The sequence below is a fragment of the Balaenoptera physalus genome (genome assembly GCF_965194825.1).
Source record: "Balaenoptera physalus genome assembly, chromosome: 21".
NCBI lineage: Eukaryota > Metazoa > Chordata > Mammalia > Artiodactyla > Balaenopteridae > Balaenoptera > Balaenoptera physalus.
In genome coordinates, this window is record NC_138902.1 from 39,089,282 (window position 1) to 39,106,327 (window position 17,046).

A 17,046-nucleotide genomic window follows, 5' to 3' on the forward strand; every position below is an offset into this window, starting at 1 on the left:
GTTCATTGCAGCTCTATTTACAATAGCCAGGACATGGAAGCAACCTAAATGTCCATCGACAGATGAATGGATAAAGAAGATGTGGCACATATATACAATGGAATATTACTCAGCCATAAAAAGAAATGAAATGGAGGTATTTGTAATGAGGTGGATGGAGTTAGAGTCTGTCATACAGAGTGAAGTAAGTCAGAAAGAGAAAAACAAATACAGTATGCTAACACATATATACGGAATCTAAGGAAAAAAAAAAAAAAAAAGGCCATGAAGAACCTAGTGGCAAGACGGGAATAAAGACACAGACCTACTAGAGAATGGACTTGAGGATATGGGGAGGGGGTGGGGTGAGATGTGACAGGTTGAGAGAGTGTCATGGACATATATACACTACCAAATGTAAAATAGATAGCTAGTGGGAAGCAGCCGCATAGCACAGGGAGATTAGCTCGGTGCTTTGTGACCACCTAGAGGGGTGGGATGGGGAGGGTGGGAGGGAGGGAGATGCAAGAGGGAAGAGATATGGGAACATATTGTATATGTATAACTGATTCACTTTGTTATAAAGCAGAAGCTAACACACCATTGTAAGGTAATTATACTTCAATAAAGATGTTTAAAAAAAAAAAAGAGAAAGGACAGTAACAGAAATAAATGCCAAATAAAAATCATTTAAAACTAAAAAAAAAAAAAGAATCCCAATATAATAATACTAGGCTTAGTCATTCCTCAGTGAACTTCTGATTTTTATATCCTTCATATACCATTTCCCCATAAAGTAATTTAAAAACATAAACTATGGTAGTTAATCTCAAAATGAGAAAAAGAGATAAAGAAATTGAGTCTCAAAAATATGGTGAAGCTTCATATGTTTTGTAAAATGTTACTGATTTAAAGGCAAAGTCAGAAAAGCATATAACTCTTGCTTTTTTTAAAAGAAAATATAAAAAAAAAGATCTTTTGTGTGGAGATTATTCCCAGTACAGTGGGCATGAAGTTCCTGACTGAAAAAGAGATCTATTAATCAATATTTTAAAAGACCATTTGTAATCCAGAGTTATTATTTCATCCCCAGTCTAGTGGCCTATTTATAACTCTTACACGTATGGAAATATTTGAACCAATTTAAACATCTGAACCAATTTTAAAAATATTTCTATTTGCAGTATCACCCGAACACATAAAATCGAGGTTACTCACAGTAGAAGCAGCTACTGTGAGTGAATGTATTCAGGATGTTACATTGGGATTCATAAAATCTATGAATTTGAGGACATTTTCTATCTATCCTTAAGATGAATTTCTAGCTTTATTATAAAACTTGATTGAACAGTCCATACCTGCAAATGACTTCATTTAAACTAGAATATCTTTATAAGCAGAAATGGAAAATTCATTAGTTATGGAGATATTCCCTTAGAAATTTTCAGTGGGCATCAGAGTCTAAGATTTACTTTTATATTAATTAAATCAGAAACTGAGGGTTTTGAGGATTCTGTAGAAATGAAAATAGAGGTCTATAGAGTATTATCCTGCTATGTACAGTTTATTTATGATAAATTGTATTTTAGCATGATTATTTTTAATAGAACTATTTTGTTTAGGAAAACATGGCTCAGAGAATGTGTTAATTAATGTCTTTAGTTTTCTTTTTCAATTAATAGTACTTTAGATGTATATGAAATAATGTGATGAGAAAGATACTCCCCAAAGTCCAAAGCCCCAGTCTAATCATGAGAAAAATATCAGACAAATTTCAATTGAGGTACATTCTACAAAATGCCTAACTACTCCTCCTCAAAACTTTCAAGATCATCAAAAAACAAGGAACGTCTTAGAAAAAGTCACAGATCAGAGTAGCCTAAGGAGAAATGACTAAATTGTAGTATGGTATCTCTATCCCCTGAGTGGGATACTAGAAGAGAAAAAGAACATTTGATTTGGTAAAAACTAAGGAAATCTGAATAAAGTATGGACTTTGGTTAATAATAGTGTTTCTATATTGGTTCATTAATTGTGACAAATGTACTATGCTAATGTAAGATGTTAATAGGGAAAATTGAGTTTTATATATATGGAAACTCTCTGTACCATCTTCATCTTTCTGTAAATCTAAAACTATTGTAAAATTAAAAGTTTACTTTTGAAAAAATACTTTAGGATTTTAAAAATATAAGGAGTCATAAATGCTATGAAATTATATCCTAGGATGATCTGATGGATGATCTGAGACATAGAGAAGTCTAATGAGAATTAAAATGCCACTTGAATATACAAATTTAAAAAAGAAAGGCTTATTAGCATAAGACTATATTTCATGACTTGAGTAATCAAAAGGACAAAAACAAATACAAAAGAAAACCTTGGCTCAATATTTTGAGAAGTGTTATTTTTATTTGAATAGAATTCCAATCATGACTTTTGGTGACTGGAGAAGAATCAGGATGATTCAAACTTTTTCTTCAATTTTTCATTTCCTGCAGTTTTAAGTCTCTTGAATTAAAAATTCTAACACTAGAAGATTTACTTTTTACAAGAGATTTTCCCATTTTGTCAATGTCATCTTCTAAGGCTAACTGAAATTTTTTGTCAGGTTTTATGCCCTAAATCTGAAAAGAATGAGACCCATGTTTTCTTTCTTTGCTGTAATTTATGTACCAGCAGAGTTAGTGTCTGGATGGTCACACTGAGATTGGTGTACTGTCCTGCATTTACAGTCCAGTTCTGAAATTGTACATGCATGCAGGAGATCTACCTCAGATAACTGTGGCAAACAAGCTCCTGGTGCCATCTGCCACATGCACTGCTTTTTGAAACATTATTTCTAAATATTACCACTATGCCTGAAGCAGTTTATGTTCCCCTTCACCGCCCCCTTTTTTCCCTACTGAGAAAGTGTTAAAAGTGTATTGTTACAATCTGAAACAAATCATGTTGCCTTCTTCAGGTTAGAGTTGGAATATCCTAGAGAGAAACTAAGCCTTATTCTAGGAACTTGGCAGTCTTGGATCGAAAACTGTTATTATGTTTTTAATTTACTTTCGAAGATACTGGATTTTGGAGACAGACTAGAATGCAGAGTTCCTTGATGACAACTTTACTTAGGAAGTCACCTTAGAACTCTTTATCGGCAGCCATCAAAATAGAAAAGTACCTTCGATGACTGAGTTATTTTATATCCCACAGAGCATCCTTGTCTTGTAAAGAGAGATAATTCATGATTGTGGATAAAGGTTAAAATGAGGACATCTCTGCAACAAAGGAACTTTCCAATCATCAATGAATGATCTCACCAAGATGTAAAACAAAAGTGACTGGTGAATTACTAAAAACTCTCACAACCAGATAATTCTCCTATGACATTAAGCCCAAATAAAACATAAAATGACAAGGCAAATCCTGACCATGAGTTTAGTGACATGGGCTCTGTGCCAGATGCTCAAATCCAAATCTGGCCCCACTGCCCACCATGTACGCATCTCTTGCTGGCAGATTGCTCATCTGTGAAATGAAGGTAACTAATATTGGTATCTACTTCACATAGTTTGGAGGATCAAATGCCCTAGTGTTTCATAAAGTCCCATGCATAGCAAATGGCATATGTAAGCACCTAACAAACATTTCCTATTATTAATACTGGATTTATTATTAAAACTTAACTTTAAGCTATGAAAATGAGCCAGGAGTCATTACATAGTGAATAGATGTAAAGGTAGTTCTATAGAGTATGTCTTACGGACACTAGTCTAATATGCTGTAGTCAAAATCTATAAACATCTGAGGTAACAGGACGGATTAAAATAAATACAGTTGGCCTTCCTTTTGGATGTCCTTGGATTAACCACGATGAATGGAAAATATTCTTTAAAAATATCCCAGAAAGTTCGAAAAGCAAAACTTGAATTTGCCACACACCAGCAACTATTTCACAGCATTTACATTGTATTTACAATCCATTACAGAGTTTACTTTGTATTAGGTATTATAAGTAATCTAGAGATGATTTAAAGTATACGGGAAGATGTGTGTAGGTTATATACAAATACTACACCTTTTTATAAAAGGGACTTGAGCATCTGTAGATTTTGGTATCCATGGGGGTCCCGGGACCAATCCCCTTGGATACTGAAGGACTATAAATAGAATACGTTTCTTCATCTGTAAAATGGGGGTAACAAAAGTAACTGCTTATTTTTGTTGCTTTAAACATTGTGTGTGGCATACTGTTGCTGTTATAAGGCACATTGTTATGAGTTGAATTGTGTTCCTCCAAAATTCATATGATGAATTCCTCAACCCCATACCTCAGAATGCAACCTTATCGGGAGATAGGGCTTTTACAGAGGTAAGCAAATTTAAAATGAGAGCCCTAACCCAATGTAACTGGTGTCCTTTAGAAAGGGAAATATGAGCACAGACATGTAGACAGGGAGAACACCAGGTGAAGATGAAGACAATGATTGAGGTGATGCTTCTATCAGCTTGGCTCTCCAAAGATTACAAGCAACCCACCAGAGGCTAGAGGAACAGATCTTCCTCAGAGCCCTCAGAAGGAACCAACCTTGCTAACATCTTGATCATGGACTTCAAGCCTCCAGAGACGTGAAACAATAAATTCTGTTGTTTAGCCATTCAGTTTGTTGTACTTTGTTATGGCAGCTCTAGCAAATGAATACATATACTTTCAAAATTTTTACTGCTTTATATAACACTTAGAGCAGGTGGATTTATGGAAAATAAATGTATTAATTTCCACAGAGAGTAGCACATTTAAGAACTCTCTTACTTCAAAAGTGTTGGGCTTAAAAATCTAAAGTGTCAGAACAAGCATAGATAAATTCTGAGATCCATATTGCTATCATAATACTAATGGGAAATTTTTAGAAATAAGAAAAGAGTGATGGGTGTAACAACTATCCCATGATTTCAAAATGTGAGCCACTGAATGCCTCTCAAGTTACAACCGAATAAATATATATTTTTTTGGTTTAAAAAGTTAATGGGGAAGAAATTCAAAGAAAATAAATATTTCTATATGCCTTAAACTGAAGTTCACGTTTAATGTATTTAGTAACATGTTTGACTTGTACGCAACTTAGGGCCATTTGCCATTTAATTTAAATAAAATCTGTTACTTAGAATATTTTAGTAACTTTCACATGATCTTAATAAACTGGTTAATGGTTCTTACCCCCTAAAGGTTAATACTGTGCTGTTGTGCTTTATGTGCCTCACATTAAGGATTTCGAATGACAGCATTAAAAATTTGAAATGAACTTGAAGTGGTCTTGATACTGCATGAGAAGAAATGCAAAATGCAGGTCAAGTTATGCTTTCAAGGGTATTCATTAGGAAAAGAGAATTTGATTAGCATCTTGTATTCAGTGATCTAAAGCTGCTTTAAAATTAACTGAATTTGTGCACTGTGCATAATTGCATTTTGTGAGTAGAATCAGTTACTAGTAACCATTTTACATTTTATACAGCATAGAAAAACAGGGATATAAAAATAAGTTTCTTTCAGTACTAACTCTGGAAGCTTATCGTATAATAATATGGTTGTTCCAAAAAAATTTATTCCACCTGTAAATATTACTCAGAATTCCAAATAGAAATTCATTAATATATTCAGCTTCAAAAGGACATTTTTTAACATCTTTATTACAGTATAATTGCTTTACAATGGTGTGTTAGTTTCTGCTGTGTAACAAAGTGAATCAGCTATATGTATACATACATCCCCATATCTCCTCCCTCTTGCGTCTCCCTCCCACCCTCCGAATCCCACCCCTCTAGGTGGTCACAAAGCACCGAGCTGATCTCCCCTTGCGATGCGGCTGCTTCCCACTAGCTATCTGTTTTACATTTGGTAGTGTATATATGTCCATGCCACTCTCTCACTTCGTCCCAGCTTACCCTTCCCCCTCCCCGTGTCCTCAAGTCCATTCTCTATGTCTGCGTCTTTATTCCTGTCCTGCCCCTAGGTTCATCAGAACCATTTTTTTTTTTTTTTAGATTCCATATATATGTGTTAGCATACGGTATTTGTTTTTCTCTTTCTGACTTACTTCACTCTGTATGACAGTCTCTAGGTCCATCCACCTCACTACAAATAACCCAATTTCGTTTCTTTTTATGGCTGAGTAATACTCCATTGTATATATGTGCCATATCTTCTTTATCCATTCATCTGTCGATGGACACCTAGGTTGCTTCCATGTCCTGGCTATTGTAAATAGAGCTGCAATGAACATTGTGGTACATGTCTCTTTTTGAATTATGGTTTTCTCAGGGTATATGCCCAGTAGTGGGATTGCTGGGTCATATGGTAGTTCTATTTTTAGTTTTTTAAGGAACCTCCATACTGTTCTCCATAGTGGCTGTATCAATTTACATTCCCACCAACAGTGCAAGAGGGTTCCCTTTTGTCCACACCCTCTCCAGCATTTACTGTTTGTAGATTGTTTGATGATGGCCATTCTGACTGGTGTGAGGTGATACCTCATTGTAGTTTTGATTTGCATTTCTCTAATGACTAGTGATGTTGAGCATCCTTTCATGTGTTGTGGCAATCTGTATATCTTCTTTGGAGAAATGTCTATTTAGGTCTTCTGCCCATTTTTGGATTGGGTTGTTTGTTTTTTGGATATTGAGCTGCATGAGCTGCTTGTATATTTTCGAGATTAATCCTTTGTCAGTTGCTTCGCTTGCAAATATTTTCTCCCATTCTGAGGGTTGTCTTTTCGTCTTGTTTATGGTTTCCTTTGCTGTGCAAAAGCTTTTAAGTTTCATTAGGTCCCATTTGTTTATTTTTATTTTTATTTCCATTTCTCTAGTAGGTGGGTAAAAAAAGATCTTGCTGTGATTTATGTCATAGAATGTTCTGCCTATGTTTTCCTCTAAGAGTTTTATAGTGTCTGGCCTTACATTTAGGTCTTTAATCCATTTTGAGTTTATTTTTGTGTATGGTGTTAGGGAGTGTTCTAATTTCATTCTTTCACATGTAGCTGTCCAGTTTTCCCAGCACCACTTACTGAAGAGGCTGTCTTTTCTCCATCGTATATTCTTGCTTCCTTTATCAAAGATAAGGTGACCATATGTGCGTGGGTTTATCTCTGAGCTTTCTACAAAAGGACATTTTTAAAGCTAAGGAACTCATAGAACAAAAAGTAGACTGTAAGATCCAATTTACCTACAAATTGGAAAAAGAAAAAAGGCAGCAGAATGGAAATAGGGAAGCAAGGAAGACTAAGTAGCAGGAGAGAATGACCAATAAAACATTTTTTTTTAACATTTTTATTGGAGTATAATTGCTTTACAATGGTGTGTTAGTTTCTGCTTTATAACAAAGTGAACCAGCTATACGTATACATATATTCCCAGTTCTCTGCCCCCTTGCGTCTCCCTCCCACCCTCCCTATCCCACCCCTCTAGGTGGTCACAAAGCACCGAGCTGATCTCCCTGTGCTATGTGGCTGCTTCCCACTAGCTATCTGTTTTACGTTCGGTAGTGTGTATATGTCCATGCCACTCTCTCACTTTGTCTCAGCTTACCCTTCCCCCTCCCTGTGTCCTCAAGTCCATTGTCTATGTCTGCGTCTTTATTCCTGTCCTGCCTCTAGGTTCTTCAGAACCTTTTTTTCTTTTTTTTTAGATTCCATATATATGTGTTAGCATACAGTATTTGTTTTTCTCTTTCTGACTTACTTCACTCTGTATGACAGACTCTAGGTCCATCCACATCACTACAAATAACTCAATTTTGTTTCTTTTTATGGCTGAGTAATATTCCATTATATATATGTGCCACATCTTCTTTATCCATTCTTTGGACACTTAGGTTACTTCCCTGTCCTGGCTATTGTAAACAGTGCTGTAATGAACATTGTGGTACGTGAATCTTTTTGAAGGGTATATGCCCAGTAGTGGGATTGCTGGGTCATATGGTAGTTCTATTTTTAGTTTCTTAAGGAACCTCTGTACTGTTCTCCATAGTGGCTGTATCAATTTACATTCCCACCAACAGTGCAAGGGGGTTCCCTTTTCTCCACACCCTCTCCAGCATTTACTGTTTGTAGATTTTTTGATGATGGCCATTCTGACTGGTGTGAGGTGATACCTCATTGTAGTTTTGATTTGCATTTCTCTAATGATTGATGATGTTGAGCATTCTTTCATGTGTTTGTTGGCAATCTCCGATAAAACATTATTATTATTTTTTTCCTCTGGTTCCATGGAGCCCTAAATCCTGCATGAGAGGGTTGCAGGGCCGTGCACTGTGCAGGGCATTTCCAGGCAGTGGAGCCAGTCCCCTTTTTGCAGGGGCTGGTCCCCTTCATGGAGGCCATGTTGGGACAGCCCACACTTGACTCAAAGGCCTCGCCCGCGCGCTGCGTTGCTCCTTTGCAAGACACTCAAGAGGGCAGCTCTGCTTCTCCCTCAATTCTGCTCATTCCCGGGTGCGGAGGGGTGCTAAAGGCGTGGGTGGGGTGTCTTGGGGGGCTGACTCCCTGCTGCCTCGCCTCTGGAGGGGCCCACGCAGCTGCTGCCATCCTTCTGGGCTGTTGGGTGGGACTGGTGACACAATTGTTACTATTATAGAAAAAAATGTGGCTCATTTTTGCTTTAAAAATTCTTATTTGAGATAGCTTTGAAGTGTCAATGGCAAGCGCATAATTAGTAACGGCACATAGATAGGTGTTCTCTTCCATGACTTTTTGCTTCTGCATACAATCTTATGCAGAAATTTCATGATCTCAATGAAACAACCTAATCAACTGCACTCTTCCTGGTGAAAGGTCACTCCCCAATGGTAAAAGAGACCCCTTTTCTCTATGATTTCACTAGTGTTTTAGAATTCTGGACTCTTCGAGCTAGAATGAGCTTTAGAGATGATCTAATGTCTTTATGATGTAAGAGAGTAAACTGTGATTCGGAGAAGTTAAGTGACTTGCTAAGACATACGAGTGGTGTTATAATGATACTGTCCTAATTATAAGAAAAAGCCCATCATTAACTGAATTCACCATAGTCTATTGGCAGAGTATAAATGAATCTAAAATCAAACATGCCTTCTTAATAGAGAAATCCCTTAGGTATCACTGAAAATTAGCCCACTGAATATTCATATTTTACTTATTAAATTAATTCAAGATCTTTAACTAAACTTCTTTTGGGTCTGTAATTTGATATTACTGATCCTAAACACTTAGATAATACAATAAACATTGTTCCCCAAAAGAATCTTACAAGAAATTATTGCAGAGACAACTACGAATACCCACAACACAGGCTAACTATTTTATGAGGTTATTATCATTATTGACACTGAGCGAATATTAGAACTTGTTACAAGCTGGTGGAAAAAATGGTTGGTGGTTAACAGGTATTTTTGAACTTTTCTGTAAGACTGAAATAAATTGCACCATTCCTTATTAGAGACATCTTACTTAATAGGAAATATATGCTGTAATTAAGTAGACATTCTCATATAACATTGGGAAATAATAAAAATACATTAGTCAAGGATGGAAGCTCCAAAGTTCATTTTATGAAAATTATTCTGCATAAAAATGTGAACGTATTTTTAACACATTACTCTTAATTTTCATCAGTCTTGTGCTTTAATAGATATACATGCATTTTCTGTGTTGCATTAGCTCTAGACTGTAAGTTTGAGTTACCGTTAAAAATCATATCAATAACGATTTAAAATCTAAATTGGTATAATAGAGTAATTCTTACCTTATGTCAATATTAAACAGAAATTACATAATATAGTTCCCACCCAAATTTACAGTAAAATACATGAAACATGTATTTAAGGAAGAGAGACATTCACTGTTATAAGTTGCAGACGGATTTTTCTGTTATTTTAAATATTGTATGGGAAGCCCAGAGCCATTTGGGAAACAGATCATAAATCAATCAACAGTTTGCTGCCTCTAGAAGCAAGATGAGTTGTGTTGCACATGATTTGAGAATCTGAACCTGAATTTTCACATGGAATAATCGTTACTTTGAAAATACTATTAAGATTTAAAATAGCCACCAGAGCAGGGAATGTTACTGTGTTAAAAAAAAACCCTCCAGTTCTTGGCAGATGAACACAAACACCTGTGTGCTCCTGCGATAAACCCACATTGACTCCTGAGCAAAGACAGGTAACGTACCCATGCACTCACGCATCTGCCACACGTGGTGATTTTGAAATCCCCATAGAGATCCTTGATGGCCCCAGTCGTGAAGAAACCTTCCACCATCAGCAGAATGCCGTACACAAAGAATGCAGCTGCAACGCCATAGATCACATACTTGAAGATGTCAATCCTGGGAAGAAAAGATGAAGTGGTTTAGTTCAATAACTCTTCATGGCTGATGTGCAGCAACTGATGCCCACGTGCTCAGGGTTCCTTTGGAAGGAAAGCTATGGAATTTTTATGTTCATAATGGAGGTTGGATTTTAAAATATTTTTGCTTTATATGCCTAATGTGCATACACTTTGTTCTGCCACTTCTAGTATTTGTTGACAAGGGTTTTTCATGCTTGTAAGTTTCTTCCTCTTCCCCTGCACCATCCCCCATCCCCTTAATCAGAAATGCTCAAAAGTTACATGAATGAAACTGTAAAACACCCCTGAAAGACACATTGATTTTTTTTGTAGTGACATGCTTTTATCTCTTATTTTCGTTTGTATATCTTCTACAGGTATTTTCTTTGTGGTTTTTACCATGGGGCTTACATGAAACAGAGTTAACCATCTATTTTAAACTGATAAATTCAATCATATACACGTACTTTAAACTTTTGCTTCTCTCCCACACACACTGTTATTGATGTCACAAATCACATCATTTTATATTATGAACCCATTAACATATTTTATAGATTTTTAAAATACTTTTGTCTTTTAACTTCTATACGAGAACTTAAAGTGATTTATGCGCCACTATTACAGTATCACAGTATTCTGTATTTGTGTATATATTTACCTTTACCAGTGAGCGTTATACTTTCACAGACTTTTGTGTTTCTATTTAAAATCCTTTCATTTCAACTTGAAGGACTCCCTTTGGCATTTCTTGTAAGGCAAGTCTAGTGGTGATAAATTCCCTCTGCTTATTTTTATCTGGGAAATTCTTCATTTCACCTTTATATTTGAAGGATAGTTTTGGCAGATATAGTATTTATTCTTGGTTGGCAATTTCTTTCTTTCAGCAATTGGAATATATCATCCTACTCCCTTTGCCCTGCAAGGTTTCTGCCAAAAAATCCGTTGAGAGTTTTATGGAGTTTCTCTTGTAGGGGACAAGTTCTCTTGCTGCTTTCAAAATTCTTTCACATTTGACAATTTGATTATCATATGCCTTGGTGTGGATTTGTTTCAATTTATATGAGTTAGAGTCTACAGAGGTTCTTAAATCTAGATGTTCATTTCCTTACCCAGATTTGGGAAGTTTTCTGTTGTTATTACTTTAAATAAGTTTTTTGCCCTTTCTCTCTTCTTCTGTGAGACTCCCATAATGTATATACTGGTCCACCCGACAATGTCCCAAAGTCTGTTTGGCTTGCTTCACTCTTTTCCATTCTTTTTTCTTTTTGTTCCTCTGACTGGATAATTTCAAATGACTTGTCTTTGAACTTGCTGATTTTTTTCTTCTGCTTTATCAACCTGATTTTGAACCCCTTTAGTGAATTTTTCAGTTCATTTATTCAATCTCCCAATTTTAAAAAATATTTTCTATCTTTTTGTTGATATTCTCATTTTGTTCATGCATTGTTTTCTTGAGTTCATAGAGCATTGTTATGACAATTTTTTTTTTTTTTTTTTTTTTTATTTATGGCTGTGCTGGGTCTTCATTTCTGTGCGAGGGTTTTCTCTAGTTGCGGCAAGTGGGGGCCACTCTTCATCACGGTGCGCGGGCCTCTCACTATCGCGGCCTCTCTTGTTGCGGAGCACAGGCTCCAGACACGCAGGCTCAGTAATTGTGGCTCACGGGCCTAGTTGCTCCGTGGCACGTGGGATCTTCCCAGACCAGGGCTCGAACCCGTGTCCCCTGCATTGGCAGGCAGATTCTCAACCACTGCGCCACCAGGGAAGCCCCTGTTATGACAATTTTTAAAATTCTTTGTCGGGTAATTCATACAGCTCTATTTCCTTACAATTGGGTTCTGGAGATTAATTTTGTTCCTTTGTTCTGGTCGTGTTTCCCTGTTTCTTCATGTGTCTTATAACTTAGTGTTGGGGTCTGTGCATTTGAAAAAGCAGCTACCTCTGCCAGTCTTTAAGGAACTGGCTTTGTACAGAAGAAGACCCTCACTAATCAACCTGCCTAGACATCGTGCGGGCCTCTAAAAACTTTTGGGGGGAATGTGACTTCTAAAGGCCTGTGAGTGCAATTTTCTCAACTAGAGAGGCTTACTGGTATCTTTTTCAGGATCTCATAATCTTGCTTCTTTTGTGCCTGCAACACTACAAGTTCTGGTTCTACAGTAGCAAGCTGCCCTGATCTCTCTTGCTCTCAGTGGCCAACCGGCATCCAAAGTATGCCAGGTCCCCATCAGTGCCCTGAGTCAGACACCTGCTCTGTCAGAGCTCTGAGTGAGGCAAAACAGAAACCAGTTCCTTGGGCAGCCCTCAGAAAAGCCAGAACGTTGGATGAATGCTCCACTCTTCTCTTTCCTCCCAAAGGAGAAGTCACGATCCAGGGCATTCTCACCTGGCCCTGGCTTGGGGTTAGGGACTGATGCAGGTAAAGTGAAATTGGCCATCTTACCCATTTCAACGTGACTGTTCTTGGCTTTGTGTTTGTCTGGGGCACTGCAACTTCTTAATAAAAGGAATAAAAGTATTTCGGTCTGTATATCACTGACAAATTGGTGTTTCTCTGTGGGAACAAGCATTGGGACTTCCTATCACCACCTTGCTGACATTACTCCTTCCAAATTCATGTTTAATTCAATTAAAGTTCATGTGTACATCACCTGGTTATGTACACTAGAAGTATAACTGCAAATTATTGATGACAATTACATAGCAATCACAAACCCTTTGCTTTTATCTTTCTGAAATTTAGCTCAAACACTGTGTAAGAATACCTGGTAGTAAGTACTGGCGTAAAGAGGTGTAGCTGTTGATTAATTTCCTATGGTCTCGCTAAGAGGTTACCACAAACTTGGTGGCTTGACACACATTTATTTCCTTACAGTTCTGGAGGTCAGAAGTTTGAAATCACTTTCACTGGGCTGAAATTGAAGGGTAGGCAGAGACTCACTTCTTCCAGAGACTCTAGGGCAGAGCGTCCTTATACTTTTCAGCTTCTAGAGCTGCAGCTGCATCCCTTGCCTAGTGAAGCCAGTAAATAGCGCCTTGTTTCTGCAGTCACAATGCCTTCTTCTCTGGACAAATATTTCTCTACTGCCTTCTTATAAGGATTACCTGTGTTTGGATTTAGGGCTCAGCTGGATAATCCAGGAGGATCACCGCACTTCAAGATCCTTAATCACAACTTCCAAATCTCTTGCATATAAAGTAAATCTCAGATTCCAGGCACTAGGTTCTGGATATCTTTGGGGGTCATTATTTCAGCCTGCCACAAGCTATACTTTCTTGAAGCTGAATGTTAATTTCTTGACATTCAAAAACTCTTACATAAAGTTTTTCTTCCAACAATCTGAGGATGGACATTTTCTAATGTTCCATTCCAAAATGGATTTCAAAATTAAATCATCAAAATATTTAAATTATAATATACTTGTCATTATCTTATTGGCTTGAATCCCTGTTTTATCACAAAAAGTACTCTTTCTTGTCAACATGCAATATATGAATTTAACAAAGAATTTCAAATATGATACTGGGAAAATTAAACTCTTACTCTCTATAAAGATGAGTTTCCTGTCAATGATACGTCAACAAAATGCAGTAATAAAAACCCTCTGGTAATGAAGTCACTGATTATGTGTCCACTGTAGGATCAAATAGCAGAGAATCATAAGAAGTCTCACCTTCACTGTACTACTTTTGCTTTGCAAAGTAAGAATCCATATTATCTTATTTCTAAAGGAAAAAATGAAAGCACTTAACCTCCTTTCTAAATGCAAGCTTTCAAATTTGACAATGTTTCTGTAAACCACTGTTTTACTGATTTGAAAAGCAAACTATATTCATTGTAGAAAAAAATGAAAATAAAACCGGAAAAACAGACTATTCACTGTTTATTCTCCCAATTTTTTATACGAATTACAATTAACTACATGATACTATTACACAGTTTTATCAAGCTATTTTTTAAAGATTATGGCACAGTCTATTATTTGAAGGTTTGACATGTTTTACCACTTCTCTACTTTTGTTCAGTGGTAGGAAGAATAATGCCGCTCCCAAAGATGTCTGCGTGTAATCTCCAGAACCTATGAGTATGCTATTTTGTTGAATGGGACATGGCAAATGTGATTAAATTAATGATTTTGATATTCAGAGATTATCCTGTGTTATATAATCACAGGGCCCTAATAATTAGTGAAAGAGAGGTGTAGGAAAGTCAGGGTCAGATTCAGAGAGGAGTCTGAAGATGCTCTACTGCTGGCTTTGAAGAAGGAAGGGGGCCACGAGCCAAGGAATGCAGGTGGCTCCGGGAAGCTGCAACAAGTAAAAATACGGATTCTCCCCTAGAGCCTCCAGATGGAGTGCAGTCCTGCCAACACCTTGATCTGACCCCATTTCAATAAGCCCAGTAAGACCCATTTCAGACCTCTGACCTCCAGAACTGTAAAAAATTAATAAATGTGTTTTTCTAATGCACTAAGTTTGTTGTAATTTGTCACAGCAGTAATAGGAAGCTATGCATCACTATTACAAACATCATTTAAGATAAATCTTTGGGCAGTGTAGGTTGTTTCCCTGGCATAAATTCCTAGAAATTTTTAAGGCATGCATTGTGAAAATGGTGTCCAGAAAGTTTGTGCCAAAATAAAGATGCACTGATAATGAGTAAGAGGGCTTATTCTCTGTTTCCCAATACTGAGTATTACCATTCAATTTTTCTAACAAATCAATAGTTAAAAGGCAATGGTATTATCATTTTAATTAACTTTCTTGGTTTAGTAGTGTGGATGAACATATGTTTACAAGCTATTAATCATCTGTATCTTTAAGAAATATGTTTTTATACTTTGCCAATTTTTTTACTAGAATATGTATCTTTTTGTTGAATTTATTGTTTATTAAAATTAGGAATCTTGTTATATAAGTGGTAAATATATTGCTCAGTTTTTGTACACCTTTTAATTTTTTATAATACTTTAATGAGTAAAATTTATTTATATTATGTCAAATCTATATATTTTTCCCTTGTGATTTCTTATATTGCTTATATACTTCTTGCCCCATAATAAGTAAAATCTTAAATCTGTATTTTCTTCTAGCTTTCACAAATTAGTTTACTCTTAAATTTTAACTTTAAATCCATCTGAAAAAATTTTCGTAAAAACTAGAGTAGGAACATACTTTTATATGTACTTATAAGTACATATAAGTACTTTACAAGTACTTATATGTATGTCTGTGCCAATGCCATGTAGTATTAATTACTGTAGCTCCTCAACTCTCTCTACTTCATTAACCTGATGCATCCTGGAAATCAGCTCAAGTACTAACTACCACTACCTGATTCATATCTGTTGAGTCTAATGTGGATGGCACTTTGCTGACGTATCTTTCCTATGTCAGTACGAGAGGAAAAATAATTTGTCTTGTTTTACTTTGTATCCCTAAAGATTAGCACAGTGATTGGCACATAGTATAACCCTGTATTTTTTGCTGAGTAAATGAATTCATTAAAAAACAAACCAGACAAAAGACTGACCTGAAAAAAATCTGAATATTTGAAAACAAGAACATTGTAGAAATGTTCTGTATTCTGAGACAAAAACTCTTTCCCTATAAATTGAAATCCCTTCACCCAAATCTCTCTCTCTGAACCACAAAGAACAAAGCAAATTTCCTTTTCCTTGATAGCCCTTCAAATATTCTTAGAATGAAATCATCATGTTCTTATTTGTAAATGTATTTTCTAGAGTTGCCGTATTCCTAGGTTTTAGAAAAGAGAACAGAAATTAGATCTTTGAATTCTAATCCAGTCTGACACTACAAGTACTCACCTACTCTAGTCAAAGAGTAAGTCAGTAAGAGTGTTATGGTAAGTAGGGTGTGTCCAGGGACAAAGAGACTTTAGGAAGCATGACACTGGGCATTAAAATTGTGATACAGCTTCAGGGAAGACACAATCATCAAGATCATCACCATTATCATCCCATCACATTCACCAACAGTCCTACCGTGCTTATGATGTGCCAGCCCTGCTATCATTGTTTTAAAATGGCAACTCATTTTATCTTATAGCAATTTTAAGAAGTAGGCAGCATTAATAAGTCCCTTTTACTGATGAGGGACTAAGGCAGACAGGTTCCTTAACTTGCCCAGGCTAACATGGGTAGAAAGGGCGAGAGACCACAGGAAACAAACCAGGGCGTGTGGCCTCAGAACCAGTGCTCTTACACACCACACTACGTTGTCTATCTAAATCCTTCATGGTTATGTACTTGGGTTTGTTGCTGTTGTTTCATATTAGTGGGCTTTAAAAAAACATTCATTTGAGGACTACTCGCCTGGCTGAAATACTGCCTAAGGAGATGCTTACTGTTTATTGTATCAGTAGTTAGAAATTCAGTATTTTTTTTAACCTAAGTTCTAGCTAGAACTGAGATTACTTTTGACTCTCCAAGACTAATCAACAATCTCATGTCAATGTGTCTCATCTTCAAACATTTTATAAGTAAGAAGACTTCAGCAGTCTGGTTTGATTGTCAACACCCAGGTCAGAACAGATAGTTTGCACACTGCTGTGATCTATTTCAACCTGTGGAACTGGTGTTGCCTTGCCATGAATTCCTGCTTTCTTTTCCCTTCTCATTCCCATCCCCCACAATTTTGATAACGGTTTTCCATTTCATTAACTTCCAAGGTATAAACATGAACTACAAGTAGC

At 36.4% G+C, this 17,046-nt stretch overlaps 1 protein-coding gene across 3 annotated transcripts in view; it reads right to left on the minus strand.

Annotated features, from left to right (window-relative positions):
• GPM6A (glycoprotein M6A) overlaps positions 1-17,046 on the minus strand; it is a 259,990-nt gene that overhangs the window by 15,968 nt on the left and 226,976 nt on the right. For all 3 annotated transcript variants that reach the window (XM_082444139.1, XM_082444140.1, XM_082444138.1), the window contains exon 3: positions 10,170-10,326. In XM_082444139.1, coding sequence (XP_082300265.1) covers positions 10,170-10,326 — 157 coding nt within the window. The remainder of the gene's footprint in view (positions 1-10,169; positions 10,327-17,046) is intronic.